Source organism: Onychostruthus taczanowskii, unplaced genomic scaffold (assembly GCF_017590055.1).
Source record: "Onychostruthus taczanowskii isolate IOZ18803 unplaced genomic scaffold, ASM1759005v1 scaffold8, whole genome shotgun sequence".
Classification (NCBI taxonomy): domain Eukaryota; kingdom Metazoa; phylum Chordata; class Aves; order Passeriformes; family Passeridae; genus Onychostruthus; species Onychostruthus taczanowskii.
The window spans coordinates 4,499,231-4,519,200 of NW_024505892.1; the positions used below are offsets into that span (position 1 = coordinate 4,499,231).

General features: G+C 35.4%; 1 protein-coding gene across 6 annotated transcripts in view; it reads right to left on the reverse strand.

Annotated features, from left to right (window-relative positions):
* Window positions 1-19,970, reverse strand: part of TRDN (triadin) — a 232,542-nt gene that overhangs the window by 16,670 nt on the left and 195,902 nt on the right. For all 6 annotated transcript variants that reach the window (XM_041423668.1, XM_041423670.1, XM_041423667.1 and 3 more), the window contains 8 exons: window positions 16,513-16,557; window positions 15,772-15,789; window positions 14,129-14,176; window positions 13,233-13,253; window positions 9,242-9,268; window positions 8,129-8,164; window positions 7,884-7,928; window positions 6,896-6,931 (listed from right to left, as the gene is read on the reverse strand). In XM_041423668.1, the coding sequence (XP_041279602.1) occupies window positions 6,896-6,931; window positions 7,884-7,928; window positions 8,129-8,164; window positions 9,242-9,268; window positions 13,233-13,253; window positions 14,129-14,176; window positions 15,772-15,789; window positions 16,513-16,557 (276 nt within the window). The remainder of the gene's footprint in view (window positions 1-6,895; window positions 6,932-7,883; window positions 7,929-8,128; window positions 8,165-9,241; window positions 9,269-13,232; window positions 13,254-14,128; window positions 14,177-15,771; window positions 15,790-16,512; window positions 16,558-19,970) is intronic.

The following is a 19,970-nucleotide window of genomic DNA, read 5'->3' on the forward strand; positions in this document are numbered from 1 at the left end:
CTAAGTGCTTAAGATTAGAAAATATCAGATCTGTGCCCGTGTGCTGCTTACAATGAAAAATGGAGCTAAATTAGAATGTCTTCTTCACCCTGAATTTGCATAGTTCTGGGAATAAGGAAAGACAGGAAGAAACTGTAGGAACTCAACAGGCTGTCTTCTTAAAATATTTCACAACATCTGCTGCCACTGATTTTAAAATTGTATCACATAATTAGGATTTTTCCACTGGATTTCACTATACTGATGATAATCTGGAAACATGAACTCACTCCAATATCAGGAAGCCTGGTTTCAGCTGATAATTTTTTAAAAACAAAACCTATGCTGGTGAAAAAATATGGCAGCAATTACTTTCCTAAAGCTGAAGAGGGATTTGAAGAAATGGCCATTTATCTGAAACAAAGATAAATAATCTCTGACTCAGAAAATTGCTGAAGAATTACATTTTGTATATAACTTTGCTTCCACAAAGTATGTCATGGGAATACATAATATGTACTTGTTTTCTCTTCTCTTGCAATGTGATTTAAGAAGATGTGCCAGTCAAACTAAAGGGCAAAATGAACGTAACAATGTGCACTAAGATACCAGAGATTCATATTTTGTTTGTGGCAAAATTGTTCAGAGACTTATCCAGATATGGTTTTGCTTCATTTGTCTTGAAATAAATTTCATATATATTTACAAATGTTTGGAGCCATTTAGTTTAATTTTAAAATAATCTTCTGACCCAGTTAAGGGGGAGAAAATGAACTCATTGCTAAACAGGCATAAATAACATTACTAATTGGATTCATTTTTCAAATTTAAGCAAAGCAGCTTCTCTCTACTGGACCTAAACCAGTGTGCTAAATAATATTTTTTTTCATAGTTTTTTTTCTTTTTCCATAGGCTGGGACCGTTGTATATTTAGTTATACCAATCTGTCCTGCATTTATAGAAAACATAGGTGTTTCTTTAATAATTTGCTAGACAGATAATTTTTGGGATTAACGTAAGAAGGAATTAATTAATGAGTTAATTGCAAAAAACCCCCAGCTTTTGATTACCTTGTGCATTTTAAACTGTTGCTTATCCTCTGATTAATTTTTTTTTTTTTAAATGTCCTTTATTTCTGGGATCACTCTCTGTGAATTTTCCCTTAGTGTTTCTCTGGTAGAACATTTTTCATCCTCTTTTGATATAGAAAACCACTCTAAGCTCATAGGACGCATTATCAAGTGTAATGGGAGAGTTCTAATAATGTTTGTGGACTAATACTTAGGGTGGACTTCAGCCACTTTGAGCAAGATTTAGGTTGAGTACCAGCGCCCACATTTGAAGTCATGTTCACCAAAGCAGATCTTCAATGACAACAGGAAATATCGCTCCACTGCAAACTGCAGAGCTCTCCAAATATTAAACTTAGTGCTGTGCATATGCATGCGCCACATGAGCCATGTCCACACATTGCTAGGTGTGCCTGGGAGCATAAAAATTCATCTGCAATTATTTTACCCAGTAACTATTTTGAAGTACTTTACATAAAGAGGTTTCTGAAACAGAAACAGACCTATCAAATAGATGTCTTGTCTATTAACCTCTGGTACCAATGACTCCTTTATTGATGGATCTGGAATTGTGCAAAACTGAGAGGAACAAGCATCTTGCACTTCACCTATGTTATTTTGTAACTTGGAAGTGCTAGTGTCCTCCTGGAAAATGGAAGCTGTAAAACTGAGGATTTCCAGTTAAAGAGGACTTTGAAAGAGTATCATCTTAACCCCTTAGAGACTGCACAATGACTACAAAGGCATAAAGAAAATATCATTGTCTCTGTCATTTTAAAAGCAAAGTATCTACAGCTTCATTTTGTCAAGGGCCTGATGGAGGGGCTTGGTTGCACTCAATATATGTCTGGCAGACAGGAATTGAGATTCAATCTCAGTAATTCCCAATTGTAAACAAATATAGACAATTAATAAACTCAAGATAAGGTAATTAAATTACCAAATATAGCCAAAAGTAAAAAAGATTAATACAGAGCAAGGGATAGATGTTGAAGAATCTCCCGTGGAAAAGGCCCAAAGTGCTTGTAGATTCTCACTGTGAAGTTGTTTTGTTTTGAAAGATAAAACTTAAACCTTTGGGCATTTAAGTTGAATCTCTGGAGTTCATGATTTAAATTATAATCTCACTGTGCTGAGAGGCTATTTATGAACTCATCATTAACATAAAACCTGCTATTTTGTTCTCCTTTTGATATGTCTTTACAGATTTTGTGTTTCAAAACTTACTATAATTATTTGAAATTTTCCAGTGACATTTAATAATTTTCAGGACAGATCCTACAGTTTTCATTTTACCTAGTTACCAAAATTTGGCTGAAATTTCCCCCTTGGACATCTTTTCTACATAGAAAAAATCAGCAAGATTAATTCAAGGTAAATTAAAAAGAGATTAATTAGTCCATATAAAATGTTGTGCAGATGCTCATTCAGAATTAAAGCAGCCTCAGTGAAAATTTCACAGCAGGTTAAACTAAATTAAATCAAGGTCACCTTAGTTCTTAATAAATGACCACTCCAGCATTTAGCATGGTTTAACTGTGCTCTTTAAATATTCATCTTCTAAATGGGCAGTATTCCTCCATGTCTTCATTTAGACAAGCCTGATGAGATTTAGTCTCCAAGTATTTGCTTAAAAGCCAACTTCAGGATAATGGAATGACTAATAGCAAGTTGCTGGAAGGCCTACATATACAGGCTTGGTCCTCACAATTCTGACTAACATTAAATGTTGGAACATTCCTGTATATCCACAGAATGGAGGCTGTTCTACATGGACTCTCCTGCAAGCAGCCTCAGTGCACAGTTCATCCTGCTCTAATGCTGAATTCTTGTACTGGAGCGTGATGAAAATCTTAATGAGAATAACCTACAGAGACACAGGTCTTGTAAATAAATGAGAACAGGTCTTTTACAAGAAATTCTGAAACTTCTCAGAGTGTCAGTTCCTTCTAATGATATTCTAGCAAACAACACACTTTCTTATGTCCAGAAAACAACAACATAAATATTAGTGATTTATTGGTGAATTCTAGTGAGAAAATTCTAGTCAGTACAAGTTCATGAAGCTGAATTTCTGGAAGAAACTGCTGAGGGTATATCAGAACCATCATACATCTGAGACACAGAGACTGGGTGGCAAGGAGAGCAGAGAATATAGTATCTGCAGTTCATCACCTGTCTATAGGTGAGAGCTACCTGCACTGCAGAGACAAAGTTCTTGCCTTCTCTTTTGACCATTTCACAATATTTTAAAGTCGTTCAATGCTTCTGTATTATAGAATATAACCAATGTTTGTGCTTAATGAATTTGACAAAACTTGCTACTCCAGAATGATGAAAAATGTAATGTTTTACTCCAAAGTCTTCAAAAGCTTCAGAACCAAGGAATAAAATGAAGTCATCTTGCTCTCTTTCAAAATAACTATATATGGGAAAAATCTCACACATTGCACTGCTGACAAGTTTACGTGCTCTCAGCACAGATGAAACCTCCTTCATAGTCTCCCAAATGGCTGTCATATCAAACCTCACATCAAATAAAACTTTCTGCTTTTGCAGATTTGGAAATCATCTTTGCTTTGGAAAATATATTACTACACAGAAAGTGCAAAGCACTGAGACAACCTTAGTAATAAACCAATTCCCACATGCTTTTAAGACATATAATGAATTCACTCCCTGCAGTTGTTGAGGTTTTCATATGGTGGTTAATATCTGGCATTGAATATATATTGATAGTATGATGAAATGATTACTCTTTATGCTAGAAAATATTTGAGAATAGATATTGTATTTGAGAATCCCTATCATTGCAGAAGTATATGAAAAATCTAGCAGAGGTGCTTTTCAGTCCATAAAAGTTCTTGTATAGTATGTTCATATAAGAAGTGTTCCAACTCTGCTTAATGTTAATTTCAGTTTTCATAGAAGTACAAGTTCTTTAACTAAACATAAGTATAATAGTTCCCACATCAAATAAAGTTTCAAGCCTCAAATAATGTGTGAGGGTAGATGCACAAATTATGTAAGTCTGTTTATGACACATCTACAAGGAAGTTATCATGACTGGTTTGGTTTCACTTGACCTTGAGAGTAACCCACATGCTTTTCTAATTAAAACAAAAACAAAAACAAAAACAAAAACAAACCAAACCAAACATTTGGGAATAGTATCAGTTTAATGAATTCTCACTTTTCATGCTCTTGCAACACAGCCTCTCTTTATTTCTTCTACATTTGCACATCTGTGGGCAGTAAAAACGTCAACCCTTTCAACTAACTGTATTATAAATGCAATATACATTAGTTCCAGAGTTTTCATTCAAGAGGGCAGTTGGAAGGTAATTAGGATAAATATAATGAACTTTTGATCCATTTAGATTTTCTTTCTCTGATGTTAGCCTTGGAAAAAAAAATACAACGTGTACAAGTGTGCAGCTGTTCATATAAAGATTATGGTAGATAATCCTCATTAGAGAGTTGAATTTTTACTCTCCTTAAGTTTCATTCCAAGAGTCAAAAAAACTGCTTCTGTGCGCTTCCAAATACATTTGTTATAACTAAAAATGAAGTTCCAAGAATTCCCTTTTTTTTTTGCTGTTGGTAAATTTCAGCCTCAATACAGGTGTCAACTGTGACATTTAGGGGAGGAAAAAGAAGAGGAAAGCATTCTAATGAATTGCTTGCAGATGTACAGGAGAGTGAAATTTAGTGTCTACTGCACATTGCACCATTTTTTATGAAAGGCACAATAGTGCTTAAAATTCTGTTCAAATGTGGCACATTCTAAAATTGCAGCTATATACAGCTTTTAAAATTGCTTAATCTTCTTTATCTGATTGCTTTTTAATATTCAGGAGAGGTTGAAGAGTTCTGAGCAAAATCTAAGAACATGGGCTTCTATTCAGCCTTTGAAGGCTGAATGAAGATTTACCATTTAAAGTTTTAGATTAGCTCAGAATGTGTAAATCCTTTTCTACTTTCATGTATCAGAAAAATAAAATTAGTATTCAGTGAACTGGGGAAAAAGCACTGGTTTAATCTGCAAACAGAAGAGGTGAAAATTATTGAAGTTCCAATTCAAGTATACATGACTTAGGACTCAGTCTAAACTTTTAAATTCTCAATTTGAGCAAATACCTAAAACCAGCATCCAAAGGAGTAACTTTTATGTTCTTCTGGAAAACTTTTCTCCATTGTCTGAAAACTAAGTATTCTTTGTGGTGGACAATGAATATTTTAAAAACACTTACATGGTAAGTTCTGTTTGCAAAGCCAGTTATGAAGAACTGATTTTGCACAGAGCTGCTTAAGATCTGAGAAACATCCAGTCAAGAATAATTGCCCAGTGATAACATACAACTGAATTAAACAATCATTACATAAGTAATGTAAATGAAAGTCACAGAAACACAGTTTTTGAATGATATAAACTTTGTAGGAGGGTGGTGGGCAAGAGAAAGTCCAGTGAGAGAAATTGTTTAGTATATTTTTATTTTACACTAAATTTGAGATTTTGATGCATAGGAGAATTATTTTCTGTCTTGGAAAAATGTTTGGTTTAATGTACTGGTTAAATATTATGATTAACATTTCCTGATCTATAAAATAATTCTGTGACATTAAATAGCAATAAATTTTTGACAGCATGGATTCTACCTTCTGTATCTGTCAATTGATATCATAATAATCAAGAGGAATAAAAGTCTATATCTGATTCCATATATCTGTGTTCCAGATAAAAGAAAATAAGATTAAAAAAAGTAAAGCTGTTCTTTTTTGTAAATGTTGTTGCCCTTATAAAACAAACTGAGCCATGAGTGCAAATACTTTTGTATAATACACATGGTAATAAATGCAACTTTTATTTAGCACTTAATTTGTACTCTCTCTTCCTTGAAAGCAGATTGTTCTGCACTTGTTTTATACTTAGGTATCTTTTTTATTTTTCTATGATTCAAAGTTTCTACGTTTGGATAAATAGATATTTCTAAATAAATAGATACACATGACTACACATGACACTTTATATCATGATTGTAGGACTCTAAATCATTCTACTTACAGTGAAGAAGTCAAGAAAGCATATGCAATAAAATAGTCTGGATAATTAGAAGTGAAATACTTTCCTCAGTAGGTTAAGACTACAAAGTTTCATCAGGAGGAGCCATATTCATATGTAGCTCATATTTTCTGTGTAAACCAGTTAGATGTCAGGTGAGATTAAAGACTTTGATCCTTATCAGTCATGAATTAATGCAGTTCCACTGAAGTCATAGTTATTAATTTAATTTATATTAGTCAAGAATCTGGAACATACATTTCCTTTTGTTGTAAACTAGTAAAAACATTAAACAACAGAGGGAGATTTTCTCCTGAGATGCCCATCTTTATTCACCATTTTTGCTGGAGTGGGGTTGGGGTAGATTGTGATGGGAGACAATATTTATTAATGTGAGAGAAAACAAACTGAACACGTGTCTCCCTATGTGACTTTGTTACAGAAAAGATTTTTTATGAGAAAGAAATATTAGTTTTAAATACTGCAGTCATATTAATAACAGACCTCTTGTTTTATAAGGTAAGCAGATGAATATATGTTTAAAAATTTAGAAAGGTGGTAAAGCAATACCATTTCACCAATTCATTCTTCACAGGAACAAGATTTATGGATTTGATTTGCCTGGCTTGTCTCACATCTTGTTCCATAGACTTGAATTAGAAATGTGAAAGTATTACAAATGTGATCTCCCTTAAAAAGCAACCCACCCAAAACAAACTAAACAAAACCAAACAACAAACCACAACTTTCCTGAATTCTTTACAATAAAGAAAAAATCATGTACCTGATGTCAGGTTTTGATGTCGTGGGTCTTCTTTTACTGGTGGGACACATTAAAAAAACATAGGTAATAAATTAATCTGCAGTTTCAGGTCAAAATACTGAAATAAATTTCAATAAGAAACGTTTGTTTCTTGGAATCATCTCACAGAAAAGAATTTCTATAAACCATATTTTTTTAAAAGCCTGACTCTTCTAGTAAATAATTTAAACAGATAAATTTTCTGTCCAGTAAAACCATACAAGCAAACTGCTTCTAGACAGTATAGTGAACTGGCACCAGTGCTACTGCTATCCTTTGAGGTTTGAGATATCAATATGTAAATTTTATATGCAAGTCATTGCATTTAATCAATGTAGAGAAGATATTTATGCCTTTAATCACTTACCTAATAAAATACTGTAATTTATTGCTATTAATTATCTTTAGAGGTATATCAAAAAGCATTTCCTTATTTGCATATTACCGTGAGGAAACAATCAAGGCAGTGCTGTGACCAAGAAGTTAGCCAGAATATGTGTGATCGTGATGTCTGTCTTGTGTATAAAAAAAGGCTTCTTGTGTAGTTGCTGTGTATCAGTGTTGTTATTTTACAGAATGATGCTGGTGACCTAAGGCACCAGACAAGCTGTGGAGATGAACTTTGCACTGCCTCATTAGGGAGCACAAGGGCAGTCTGGGTGGGGCCTCCTGATGCTGGGCTGCAGGGCTGGGGGGCTGGACAGGTCCCTGCTGTGCCAGCCAGCGAGGGTCACAGGCAGGGCACCGCTGCAGCCAGACTGGATGCGCTGATGTAATCCTTGATACTCATATGCAAAGGAGACACCAGACATTCAATTACTGGGGATTTATGTACCATTTCATCATTTTGGTTTACTTGCATCTGTGTATAAAGACAAAAAAAGCTCCTCATTCTTATCCCATAAAATCCTCCAAACCTGAATGTTTGCATTTTTGTTGCTATTTGCAGGGATTTTCATCCCTTTATTACCTTTAGTTTTTTCATCTTTCAGCTGTTTCTTCACAGTTGTTTTTTCTACAAAGAAAAAGTAGCAGAGTTAAAGTTTGGTAAACTGACCAATAGATTTTGCCTGGAATTTTCAAGTAAAATTCTTTGAGAATTAACACGGATATTTTAGGAGTTGCCTCAAATAACAATACATGCAAATTTGCAATCTCATACTATTTCTATTGTGATCTTCTACATATATATGAACATATAGAATAAATTCCTACCTTCTTTTTCCTTAATTGTCTTTGGTTTTTTTGTGGCTAGAAAGATTTGAAAAGAAATAACATTAAGTGACAGGCATCAGAAATACAGGGCTTTTACAGTAAGTACATTGTGCAAAGACTCTCTCACTGGTAATTTCCCTGGAAGAATTACTGTGGTAAATGTGTCTCATGGCATGTTTACAATGTCTGTAATATTGCAACAGTGCCTGCTACACTTAGTGGCACTAAGAGTTCTGGGATTTGTGCAGAGTGGTTAGAAATTGTTTGAATATTGCTGGTTGCAGAGTAGTTTAGAAAATCCTGATAAAGACTTTAGCACTTGACTTCTGCAATTCCTTAACTACTGCCAGATTTACCTATTTGCTTGTTGCCAAAATACACTAGGGAAGGACTCTGCCTATTGCTTACTTCTTAGTCTCCCAGAGTGATCTCAAATACCTGAAAGAAATAAACAAACAAAAATCCCCAGGATATGAAGCTAGATGGACCTTTAGAACTGACATATGTGATCATTCAGAAGTGTTGCAGCAATAGATTGTGATTTATTCTATTGAGGGTTTTTTTTATTTTATTTTATTGAGGTGTTTTTCCTAGTCTACATTCACTTAGAGCATGTGCTGTTTCCTTTTCCTCATCCTTTTTCCCCAGCTGCAAACGCATTTGGTCTGTGACTCCATTCAACCAATCAAGGCAGACTGAAATTAAGCAAAGTATATCACTTCAGGCACCTGAGCCCTTTTCAGTATTCCCTGTTGACTACAGCAGAAAAATAGCTGTCTGCCTTCAAATGGTTCATTTGCACTTTGCATCATCCAGCCAGTTGTAATAACACCTTCTTCATTGTCCTCTGGCCCGTATGTCACACCAGCCCTTTCAGTGAGGATCACCTGTGTTAGCTCACCAAAACATGCTGCGGAAGGTGAACAGTGAAAATCACATAATCAGATGGAAAGAAGAGCCCACGGCAGAGATATTCTGTAGCTGCAGTGCTCTCACTTCACCCATGCTGCTTTATGTTATCCCTGTTCCTTGCTGATGAGGAAGTGCTTTAATCAATGCTGGTATGGTCACTAGTTCTTTCCATGAGGCATACTAGAAAAATGCAATATTTACCTGATGTTGGGATTTCAGCTGTTGGCTCTCCAGGAAAATAACAAGTAATGAAGAGAAAGGGGGTGGGGAAGGGAAGGAAAAGAACAAGAATTTCAGTACCATGTTTTGTCAGGGCAAGCAACCATTTAAATAGATCTTCTCTTTCATCTGCAACTTTTCTGCAGGGTATTAATTTATAAACAAATGTGCCTTAACAATGGGTGTGTATGTAGAATTTCACACTGAAAGCCAACAGTCTCACTCTTTGAAGTACTATAATGCAGCATACAATGATTCTTGCAAATGCAAACACTGCACCAACCAAAGCTTTCCAGCTAGCAAATATTTAAAATCATTTTTAGACTAATTTTAAAGTGTGCCTTTAAGGTTATAGCTGACTATGCTATTTTCCAAAAATGTATTCAGCTTAATTGTTACCTCTCTTTTCTTATCATCCACACTTCCCAACCAAAGACTGACACTGACCTTGAATAGCTGGCATTGACCCCTAAATGTTTCTCCCACACAAGCAGTTTGACTTGCATTTTAAGAATAAAATCTCTTGAGAGATTTTGACATCTTTCCACTCCACCTAGCACAAGAGAAGCATATATTCCTGTGCTATTATAATACCCAAAATAATTGATGAAAATTTGTCAATCCAATGGATAGAAATTCTCTGGTGTAAATCATCATCACTCATTTTAAATCAAATAAATTAATTACATTGTAATTTTGAATCCAATAATTTTTACCCATCACTGCTTAATTAGTCCCAGTTTTATGTAAGAATACGATTTGAAAGAAAAAGTAAAGCCTCTGTTCCTAGAACTTAGAGCAGGACAAAAAAGGAATAAGATCATAAAGCATTTAAGGGTATTCCTTGGACTGAACAATCTCTGTACTATCTTCCTGCTGAGTTTTGGCTTCAGATGAATATGAGCTCACACCAAGGTGAAAATGTTTCAGTCAATGCTTTTTCCACAGGAAGACTGAGCAATTAAGCATCATTCTCCCTAACTCATCCCAGGAAACTTGCACTCAAGTCTTGGCCCATAAGGAGACCTGTAAATGTCAGTGCTCAATGCTTGGACACCATGGGCATTCAACAAAGGCCAGTTTTGTTGCTACTAAATACTAACATGCTAAAGTCCTTTAATATTTACCTTTTTGCTTATGATCTTGCTCATAGCTTCTTAAAGATGACATATTGTGACTCATGGAATAATTAATAAGTTTTTTTCATTTTCAGAAGAAAAAGCTAAGATTTTTTTCTAAGGTACTAAATCTAGGAAAGGGTTTCATGCTGTCACTTCTTAGCTGAGAAAGTGTCTCTCTGAGGGATCTGGATGGGCCCAGTTATGTGGACGTGCCCTAATTTAGGATTAATTGATTTCCTTGGACAGTCAGGTACGGGATGACTGTTGACCTGAAGGGCAGTAGGTTTGAATCTCTGTTGTATGAAATGTAAGGGCCATTTCCTCTTCTCAATGCATCAACACACTTCCACTTACTCTGAGAACATTGGGACACATATTACCCCTATTATGGGGCTTTCATTATAAACCTAAGTGGGAATATAATTTGCCAGTCCGTAGGGTCTTTTTTAAATATCAGCCTTCATGTTCTTCCTCTTGACTGTAAACTACAGTTTGGTATTCCTGCATGTGTGAGATCTGCCACCAGCTTTGTTTTCTGTTAAAGGTAATGTCTTACAACTTGTGAGTCTTTAGTCTTTAGTCAGTCTTTAGTCAGAGACTTAATTCTGTTTCATTACACATTCAAGTTTGATGTACGGTCTATGGCTGTCAAGACTCTCCTGTACACTAAAACAGAAAGAGTGAAAAATAAAATGATTTACTAATTGCTTTTAAAATTGAGTGAGTGGCTGTGTGGCATATATCTGCCTGCCAGGTTAGATCATGGCTTACTATGACATTTTCTGTGTTGTTAATTTGGGTAGTTTTCAAACTCAGCCATGTCTTTCTGTTTATACCTGCATTCCCTAATGACCCAATTTCTTTAGTAACTTAAACCACATTTGCTTTTATAGTAAGACTGAACAAGATGAACTGTGTGAATCAATTCGGCCCAGGATAAATATGTTAATTTATTTTACATTCCACTGGACCTGAACTCCAAAATCAGTGAGTATTTTGTGTCCAATGCTACATCTCATACTGAATTACAGGACAGCTACATTCATGTTGTGCTAAGTACACTGTACACCTGGCTAAGAAATACATGAAGCAAAACTATGTAGACCTCTATAAATAAAGAAGGCAGTGATCCAACTAAATGTTCTCCTTTAAGTGGAGAAAATCAATATAAAATAGATAGCTGTGGTGTTTAAAATCTTAAGCTTGATCTATTCAAGGATGGTTTGCTCAAAAAAGGGGCAGTGTATAGAGAATTACTTTTGTAAATGGTCATAGCTCTGCTTGTTCCTATTTTTTCCTTCTTTCTCTTTTTTTTTTTTTTTCTTCTTTTTTTTTTTCTTTTTTTTTTTTTTTTTTTATTTTTTTAGAGGCATTGTAAACCCTTATAGTAATTTCAAGCAGCAAAGGCCTAGGGAAAATATCCTGGCTATTCCTTATATTCATAATATACCAGGGTAACATAACTCTTGTTAAAAAAACATTGTAGACAGTGATTTTTATGATGAAAACATAAGGAATTAGTCACTTAAATCTGTGATGAGCCTCTAACAGTAGTGAGTGCTGTCACTGGGTCTTTTAGATAAATCACTACAGAAGACATTACAGTAATGTCAGTAAGCAGATTTAGAGAAAACAAGACTGAGCAAAAGTGAATATTAGAATTAAATAGAGCAAAATTTTCTTAAAATTACTTGCAAAAATGGAAATAGGCCCATGGATAGCTTCACAGAAAGTAATAATTTTGCAATAATAACTTGAAAATGGAACATTGCTGTTCAGGACTGAAGGAGATCCTGCAGTGTAAGCACATTTCAGATACCTTGTGCTCACACTTTCACTTTACATCTGGGGTTCAGAGTAACGTTTTTCCTACAGGTGTTTCAGAGCAGGATTCATCCTCTCTAACTTTAGGAACCTAGCACAGGTGACTGGTCTAGGAAGTTTAAGCAAATAATTTTGCTTTGGCTTGTTGTCAGCTCACTTTCCACCAGAATAAGACATGGTTTGGTCTTGTTGTGCCAGGCACAGCACCCAAAAATCCCCACAGATCCTATGCTAGAGAGCCAACAACTAATTCATCTGTGAAGGTCCATACTTCAGCATTTTCACAATTCAAAGCATGCAGTACAAACACTGTCCTTCTGATTCTTGTCTGACCATGCTTTGCAGTATGTAATGTGTAATGGCTTGTCACAATAAGCACAGATCCCAGTCTTCATCTGTTCAGAAGTCTTCCTTAAAAATGACCTTAGAAAGGACATTATTCCATGACTTCAGGGAAAGTTTTTGTAATGTGACAAATTCCCCTTGAATCCTCCTTAAAACTAATATAACTTTGAAATATTTCTTTCTCTTCTTTAATTTAATTTAGGTTTTTTATTTAAAAAAAAACTTTTACTGGAAGAAGGCCAACAACATGCTTAGTGAAATAATGATGTAAGTAATTTCCAAATGGTAAAAGAATTAAGGAAAAGGTTGTCTAATTCAGTTATGCTACATGCTATTTTCTTGTTTTCAATAACCAGTATATTTGCATAAATATAAATTATACATCTACACTCATCTAAACCCACCAGAATATCAGTTTTGCTACCAGTGTAATTTACATTATTTTCTAGGGAGCAAATATTGCAAACAGAGTTTGAATCTTGCATTTTCACAATATTGCATTATAAATGTGCTTGATTTTGTTGTGTTTGGCTGTCAGTAAGCAGACAGAATACAAAAGTATCTGTAGTATAAGCAAGAAAATAGCATTATCTAACACGACAAAATTGCAAAAATGCAAATTTAGAGAACATGCATCTGAAAAGAAGGTTTATATTCCATAAGAAATAAGCCATTACACCTACTTGCAGTGTTTTTTGGTTTGACTGGGAAGTAAAAAGAGGAAAGAAAAATGGTCAAAACAGGTCAGGTTCAGCATAATATTGTTATGACAGACAATGGCTTTATTTGTTCTATATGTTTCCATGTATCAGAACATATTTTTACTAATCTCACAGTAATTAATAACAATCAATAATGAATGATATTAGTAGGGGTGTTCTCATTTACGGACTGAAATTGTTTTACTAGAGTTAAGTATGACTAATATTAACAATAAAAATTTTAATTCTTCACTTATTTCCTTTCATGAAGAAGCATGGAGCAGACATTTTTTAAACCCATGATGGTAGTCTACAGTGAAATTGAGCAATGCTCCTTCCTATACCAACATCATTTTGCTCTGTCACGTGCAAGTGCGACTGTGCATAAGCTGTGATATCAGAGACATTTACCACAGATTATGGATGGTGCTAGATCAAGATCTAAAGCCTATATCATATGATAACTGCAATGGATGAAAATTTAAGTGTTGCTCATCCTGGGAGGTTAACTGTTTTGTGAAGTCCAAATAAAAGGCATCTCCCCACAAATAATTAGCAAAATGGAGACATTTAAAGGAAGCAGTTTCAGAAAGCTCTTCATATTCTTTGCTGACATATGCCTTTGACATCAATGGAATTACAGAAGCAGAAATGTGACCTTTGATATGTACATATATCTATATCTTAAAATGAATACCAGCATTACAAGTATGTACTGTGCTATTTAGTTTGTGGTACGGCGTGTCAGGGCCATTCTATACATCAAAACAGACCACAGGACAATGGTTTTGTCATTTGTCATATGCAATTGTATTTCACTATTTCTTTAAATATCATTTTCAAAACTAATATGCAAAATAAAATGCAGGAATGCTTACCTGGTTTTGTAAGGGGAATATCTTTTTCATGTTTGACTGTTTCATGCTCTAAACAAAAAACAACAGCATAACAAAATTGCCATAATGTTTCTCAGTTAATTTACTCTTTTTTTTTTTTTTTTTGTAAGAAGAAATACATGTATGTTTTTCAGGATTAAACATTTCCCTTCTCTTGTTCTCTTGCTTCATGCTGTTATTTTGAAAAAGAAACCCACAAATTAATGGTTATTAAAAAATTATCCACTGAGAAATCTGCCACAAAGTAGCAAAGTTCATTAGTATTGCACCTAGCCTCACAAATATAGCCACTATTAATGCTACTACGAGTCATGGATGTGTCTTAAGGAAGAAGCAAGTAAATACTGAAATGTAATTTTCATCCATTTTCAATTTTGATTATTGGAAAGGAGAGTGCAGACCAACTGTTCACTCATCCTTTGTTCTTGATTCAGATATACTTGAGTGGAATTCCCAAAGTCTTGGACACATACCATTGCATATGAATCAATTATATTTAGGTGTGGAAAATGCATCTCATTTCCACATGTCTGCTTCCCTACCCCTTTTCCCATCCTTCTATTTCACAATTATTACTGAAAAAAATTATAATTTATGTTATGTTGCTGGAAATAGAAAAGTTGAAGAAGCTTTTTTTTTGTCAAATAGGTTTAACAAACAAAAGTCAGACTTAGAAAAAAACCCCACCACACCGATCTCACAGCACAGTAGCAGCTGTGCAATGGCAGCTGGGGCCAAAATACATTTTATGGCCATGGAATCAATGGACAGCTCTGCTGGCCTTGTTCCCAGGTTATGTTTCCACAGCTCAAGGACAGTGCATCGCTTTCCTTTTGACCCAAAAGCGTGCTGTAAAGTGGAAAGTGCTGAAAATGTGAATGGCCTCTGAAAAAAGTTCAATATGCCTCAGCCTTTCTGCTACTCAGATGAATAATTGAACTCCTGGTAGCTGTGATTTCAGGTGGGGAGACAAGTTGAGAAATGCTGAGATGAACACATCATACAGAATTTCAAATGGGAAACACTCTTATGAAGCATGAATGAAAAATTGGTTCAGTGAAGAGTGATTAATTTCCCATATCTGGACTTTTTGATCATTAAATTATTTTGGCAATTAATTGACAGTTTTAATTATTATTCTTGTAGTTGAATCTCAATTCTGAAGTTGTCAAAGGTATAGAAAATCAACAAGCAGGCTGTGTGGTAAGTTATGGTATTGACTCTCTTGAGTCCTTTTTGACTGAGAAGAATTCAGGATGCAGTTAATATTAATCTCTATTTTTCTTTTTTAACTTAGCAAAAGGATTTATTCAAGCCAGGTAATTTTTAGTAGTAATTTTTAAAAGACTTGTAAATCCTATATGAATTTTAGTTGATGGGAATTTTGATATGGGAAGTGTACAATGAATTCTCTCCTGCACTGAAGCAATTGGTTATGTCAAATGGGCTTTTAAATAGCAATTACAAGACAGTATGTTAAATGAAAGGAATGGGAGACATGGTGATAAAGATACTATAATTTTAAGCAAAACTAAGGCATGCTTCCTTATGTGAAAGTAAAAAAAAAGATACATGCATTCAACAATTTTGCAGGAATTTTTCTGATTAAGGTAAAAATAACATACTTGTTGGCTTTGCCTGGGCTACAGAAGACAAAAGAGGTAAAATTGTAATAGTTAGATACAGAAAGAATTAAAAATATACTCTTTTTCCTCCTTACTTTTTAACATTCAAGCATTTTGTCAGAGTCAGTTCTCACTTGTTCTTAGCTTCCCCTACTTGTGCAGGGATGCACAGCATTCAAACCCCTAAAGTTAAGACAGCTTTGTGTCGACTGCCAGTGAAGTTGAGAATGTTATAATTCCTTGGGTGACTCTTGACAGCTTCCAGAACATTCATTATTACTTGATTTTTTTTTCCTGTCAGCATTATATTAAAAAAACTATGAGGTCTTAATCACAGATAAGACTCAAAGGTTTAGAGTTTAGTCCCAAAAATATTTTCTCCATAAGACTGATTCAAAGTCCTAATCCATCTGGTTATTTATCCTCATATTTGGGACCCTTTCAGAAGTCTGATTAACAGCTACACCTCATTTCATTAGCCCAGCTCTGGCTAATGAGAGGCTGGAACAAGCAGCAAAGGAGCTGAAAGGCCTTGACCAGTCTTCATCATTGAAAAGACAATTCTTAGTAAAACAGAAGCTGCAATTTCCACTCAGCTGGTTTTTCTTTGTTATCATTTACGTATTTCAAAACACTGTAAAAAATATTGGAATGCAAATATACTACACTAGATGAGTGCTGAATAGTGTTTAATACTCCCTCTCCCTCTCCATAAATCAGGAGAGAATCACTTATTCATACCTGACTTCTCAGTGGGAGTTGTCTTTTGCTGTTTCATTTTCTCCTCTGTATCGTGAAAGCAGCATTAAAATCACAATGTATTAGCACAGGTTCATATAATTGGAAAAATATTTCTATAGGTGATATTATGCATATGGTTCACAATGACAAAATAAATGCATGTCTTCGCCATCACTATCCCATTATAACACTGTAAAACAGCAGGCAGGCATTATGAGTTCTGACTGCATGGTGAGATCATGTTCATGGAAAAAGTAAATTACTGGGCCTAATGTCTCAGCTGCTGGAAAACAGCCGCATACCCTTCAGCGTCCTTCAGGCAGGCACGCAGGTGGAAGCCATCCTATTCTTGCATCCATTATACCTTTGCCAACAGCACTTTCCTGAGTGTCTACATCCAACAGTTTGGTATTTCGGTATTAAACAGCACTAAGAACTTCTAGATACCATTTAGAACTTTTGAGGCTGCCTAACTCCGAACAAGGGTGGAGGTATTCACATGTGTCTACACTCTGAAGATGAAAAAGATATGGAGATGCCCCAGCATGTAACAGCTCACAGAGGGACACACGGGACAGTCTGAAATGCTGCTACTGGACAAGCCTACCTAGACCTAGCTGCACATCTGTCACAGGACCTTGGAGCAGCCTTGAACTACTGCTAATCTTATAGGAAAAGCTGCCCAAGCCCACATGCTCTTGAGCTGCCTGTGGATTTGTTCAGCATAATTCTCAGATGATGTGGCCACCAGACCTGAACTTCTTCTTCTGCAAGTAAATTGGTGGGATTACACTTTCTAGTCAAGTGGGGTTTGTTTTACCTTCCCAATGTCCCAGTTAGGTGGAAACTGGGATGTTTATGTTCAGATTTCTACTCTGTCCAGTTTGGTTGATTTTAAATTCACCCCATGTCATCCTTTTATAGTTCTGCTCCATTTTATGTCTTTTTCCATAATTGAATTAAAGCTCCTCTCCTAAACTCTACCTTTCAACAATCACATACATTCCTAAATTCTTAAATAAGCCTAAGACACAGTCAGACTGCATTTGCCATTCCTCTTGCTGAAAGCAGTTTGCAGCCGCCTGCCTCTGGCCCCTTCATTTCCACTAAGACATCTGGAAGGCATTAGAACAAAGATGACAATGACTGTGCAGAGATCAGGTCGGGCAGATCTCTCTTGGTCACCTTTTGGTCCCCTTCTCTTCTGTTTCTGGAAGAAAGTCAGTACTGATGGGGTCAAATATAGGGAGGGATAAAGCTCTCCAGTTACTAATATTTTCTATTATTTGGAAATTAATCATAGCTCTGCATTGAAGTGCTTTTCATTTACTTTCTGGTATGTGTCAATTTAATTTCTCTTAATTTGTATTAAGGTTAGGGCACTTTTATCCCCCTTACTCAGCTATTGTTATGGTCAGGTTCTTATGAAATCCATGAATTCAAAATCTTGTCTCCATGCTGTCTGTGGAGCTAGAAATGTTTTATAGCACAACCAGCAGCTTGAAGATGCAGCTTATTGAGAAAAAGTGTCTTTTTTCTTCTGCTGTTAGAGGAGCTTTAACATATATCAGTGCTTTTCACTAATTTAGATTGGGGCATTAAACTTTCTATGTACCAATACAGAAAAAAACCTGGTAATGTTGCTTGCCTTTAAACACAGGCCCTGTAACATGCCCTGGATTAATGACAAGTAAAAATAAAAAGGGTTCTCTTTCTTTGGATATTATCCTGACACTTTTGAACACTAAATAAGATATTTTCCCTTTCCTAATTCTGTTGAGAATGTACAGCAAGATTTGATTTGTAACCCTGGGATAACAAGTCTGTGAGGAAATAAGTGAGGAAATAAGTTTGTGAGTGGATGGCATATCTGATTGATTTGAAACTAGGGGCAGTGTTTCCTCTCAGAATGAATTTATCTTGAAAACTGGACAAGTCTGTGGATTTGCATTCATCTGGGAATTAACACAGTAATTCTTTGGTATTCATTCACCTACCTATTCTGCAACCTAACCACACAGCAAATATTGCTCTGCTGGTTCCACTGGAGAACACTCTGATGCATTCCCTGGCAGAACTATAGGTGGCGGCTGCTTGGCTTTTTCTCTGAGTTTCTAGCCAGTGGTTGTAGCCAGAAGGGAAACTGAAGGAGTAGAATGTCCAGACTTAAGGAGAATTGTCTTATAAGGGAATATACTTCAAGACATCAGGAAGCTTTATAAAATCAATCTGTTCACCACATTCAGTATGAGGAAAAGCAGAGAAAAACATATGATGAGGATAATACATATTATTTTGCCAAGAACAGAAGTAATATTTCTAATTTTTTCCTGTATTCTTTTTTTTCCCCATATCATGGGGAGTCTTCCAAATTAAAAAATTAAACAATTTTGAGGACTTCATAAAGATATAAAGAGTAAAAAAATAAATGTTATGAATATTAAAAAAAAATACTGATTTTGAGTAAGCCCAAAGTTTAAAGTTCTGAAATCTTTCATTGAAGAGAATTTATTTGCTCTGCAGGGCTCCAGTTTTGCAGCACTACAAGCATTAATATTAATTTTTTTCCCTGGTGTACCTAATTTAAATGGAAAAAATAAGGCTGTAAACATTTCTCTGTGTATTGCAGGCAGTTTCAGCAGAACTACATCAGGAATGGATTCCCTTGCTTTACTTGCTTTCACTGACATACACAAAACACTCTAATTTAAACTTTTTCCTATGGGACCAATATATTTTATGAAATTCTATAGCATTTCAGTCATGTGATACTTCTAAGTCTGACGACAGGAAGCATAAGAAAAATGGTTTGAAGCTGCACTGAATCAAGGTGAAAAAGGAGGCCACTGTTTTGTTCAGAATGAAGCTTTTATAATTCAGACTGTTAACTCAAGAGCACTCCTTGGCACACAGCAGGAAGAAGCACTATTACCACCAGTGCCTGCAGATTAATACTTCCAGTCATCAAGTGAAACTCAAAACAGCCACTGTTCTCCAAAGCAACAATTTATCATCTGAGAATAGAGATTTTATGCTAAAGGAAATTTAGCAAGCATTTTCCTATATTTTTTTCCCTTCAAGCGCCTAAATACCAAGGGCTTGGGATCTGGGTGTACTGTAGTATGGGAGAGTAAAGTCCTAATCAGTCCAATATATTGGTTTGTGACACAGTGCTCTGATGTTTGAGAATGCCTTACCAAGGAAACTTATTTTCCTGCAGCTATGTGATGAGATTGGGCTAATTGTGCAGCAGGACTGATTTCATTTAGCAGGAAAGGTGAGTGATCATGTCATCCATCCAGGCAACCCACTTTCTGGCCACTACTGTGGCCACCAAACTTGGCTTCCTCATTCCTGCCTTGGCTGAATTCACCTAATGTCTGAAGCATTATGTTAGCTGTTCATACACAAAAAGTGATCAATATGTTGCATAAAAAACTTGGCCTATGTGTCTTAGA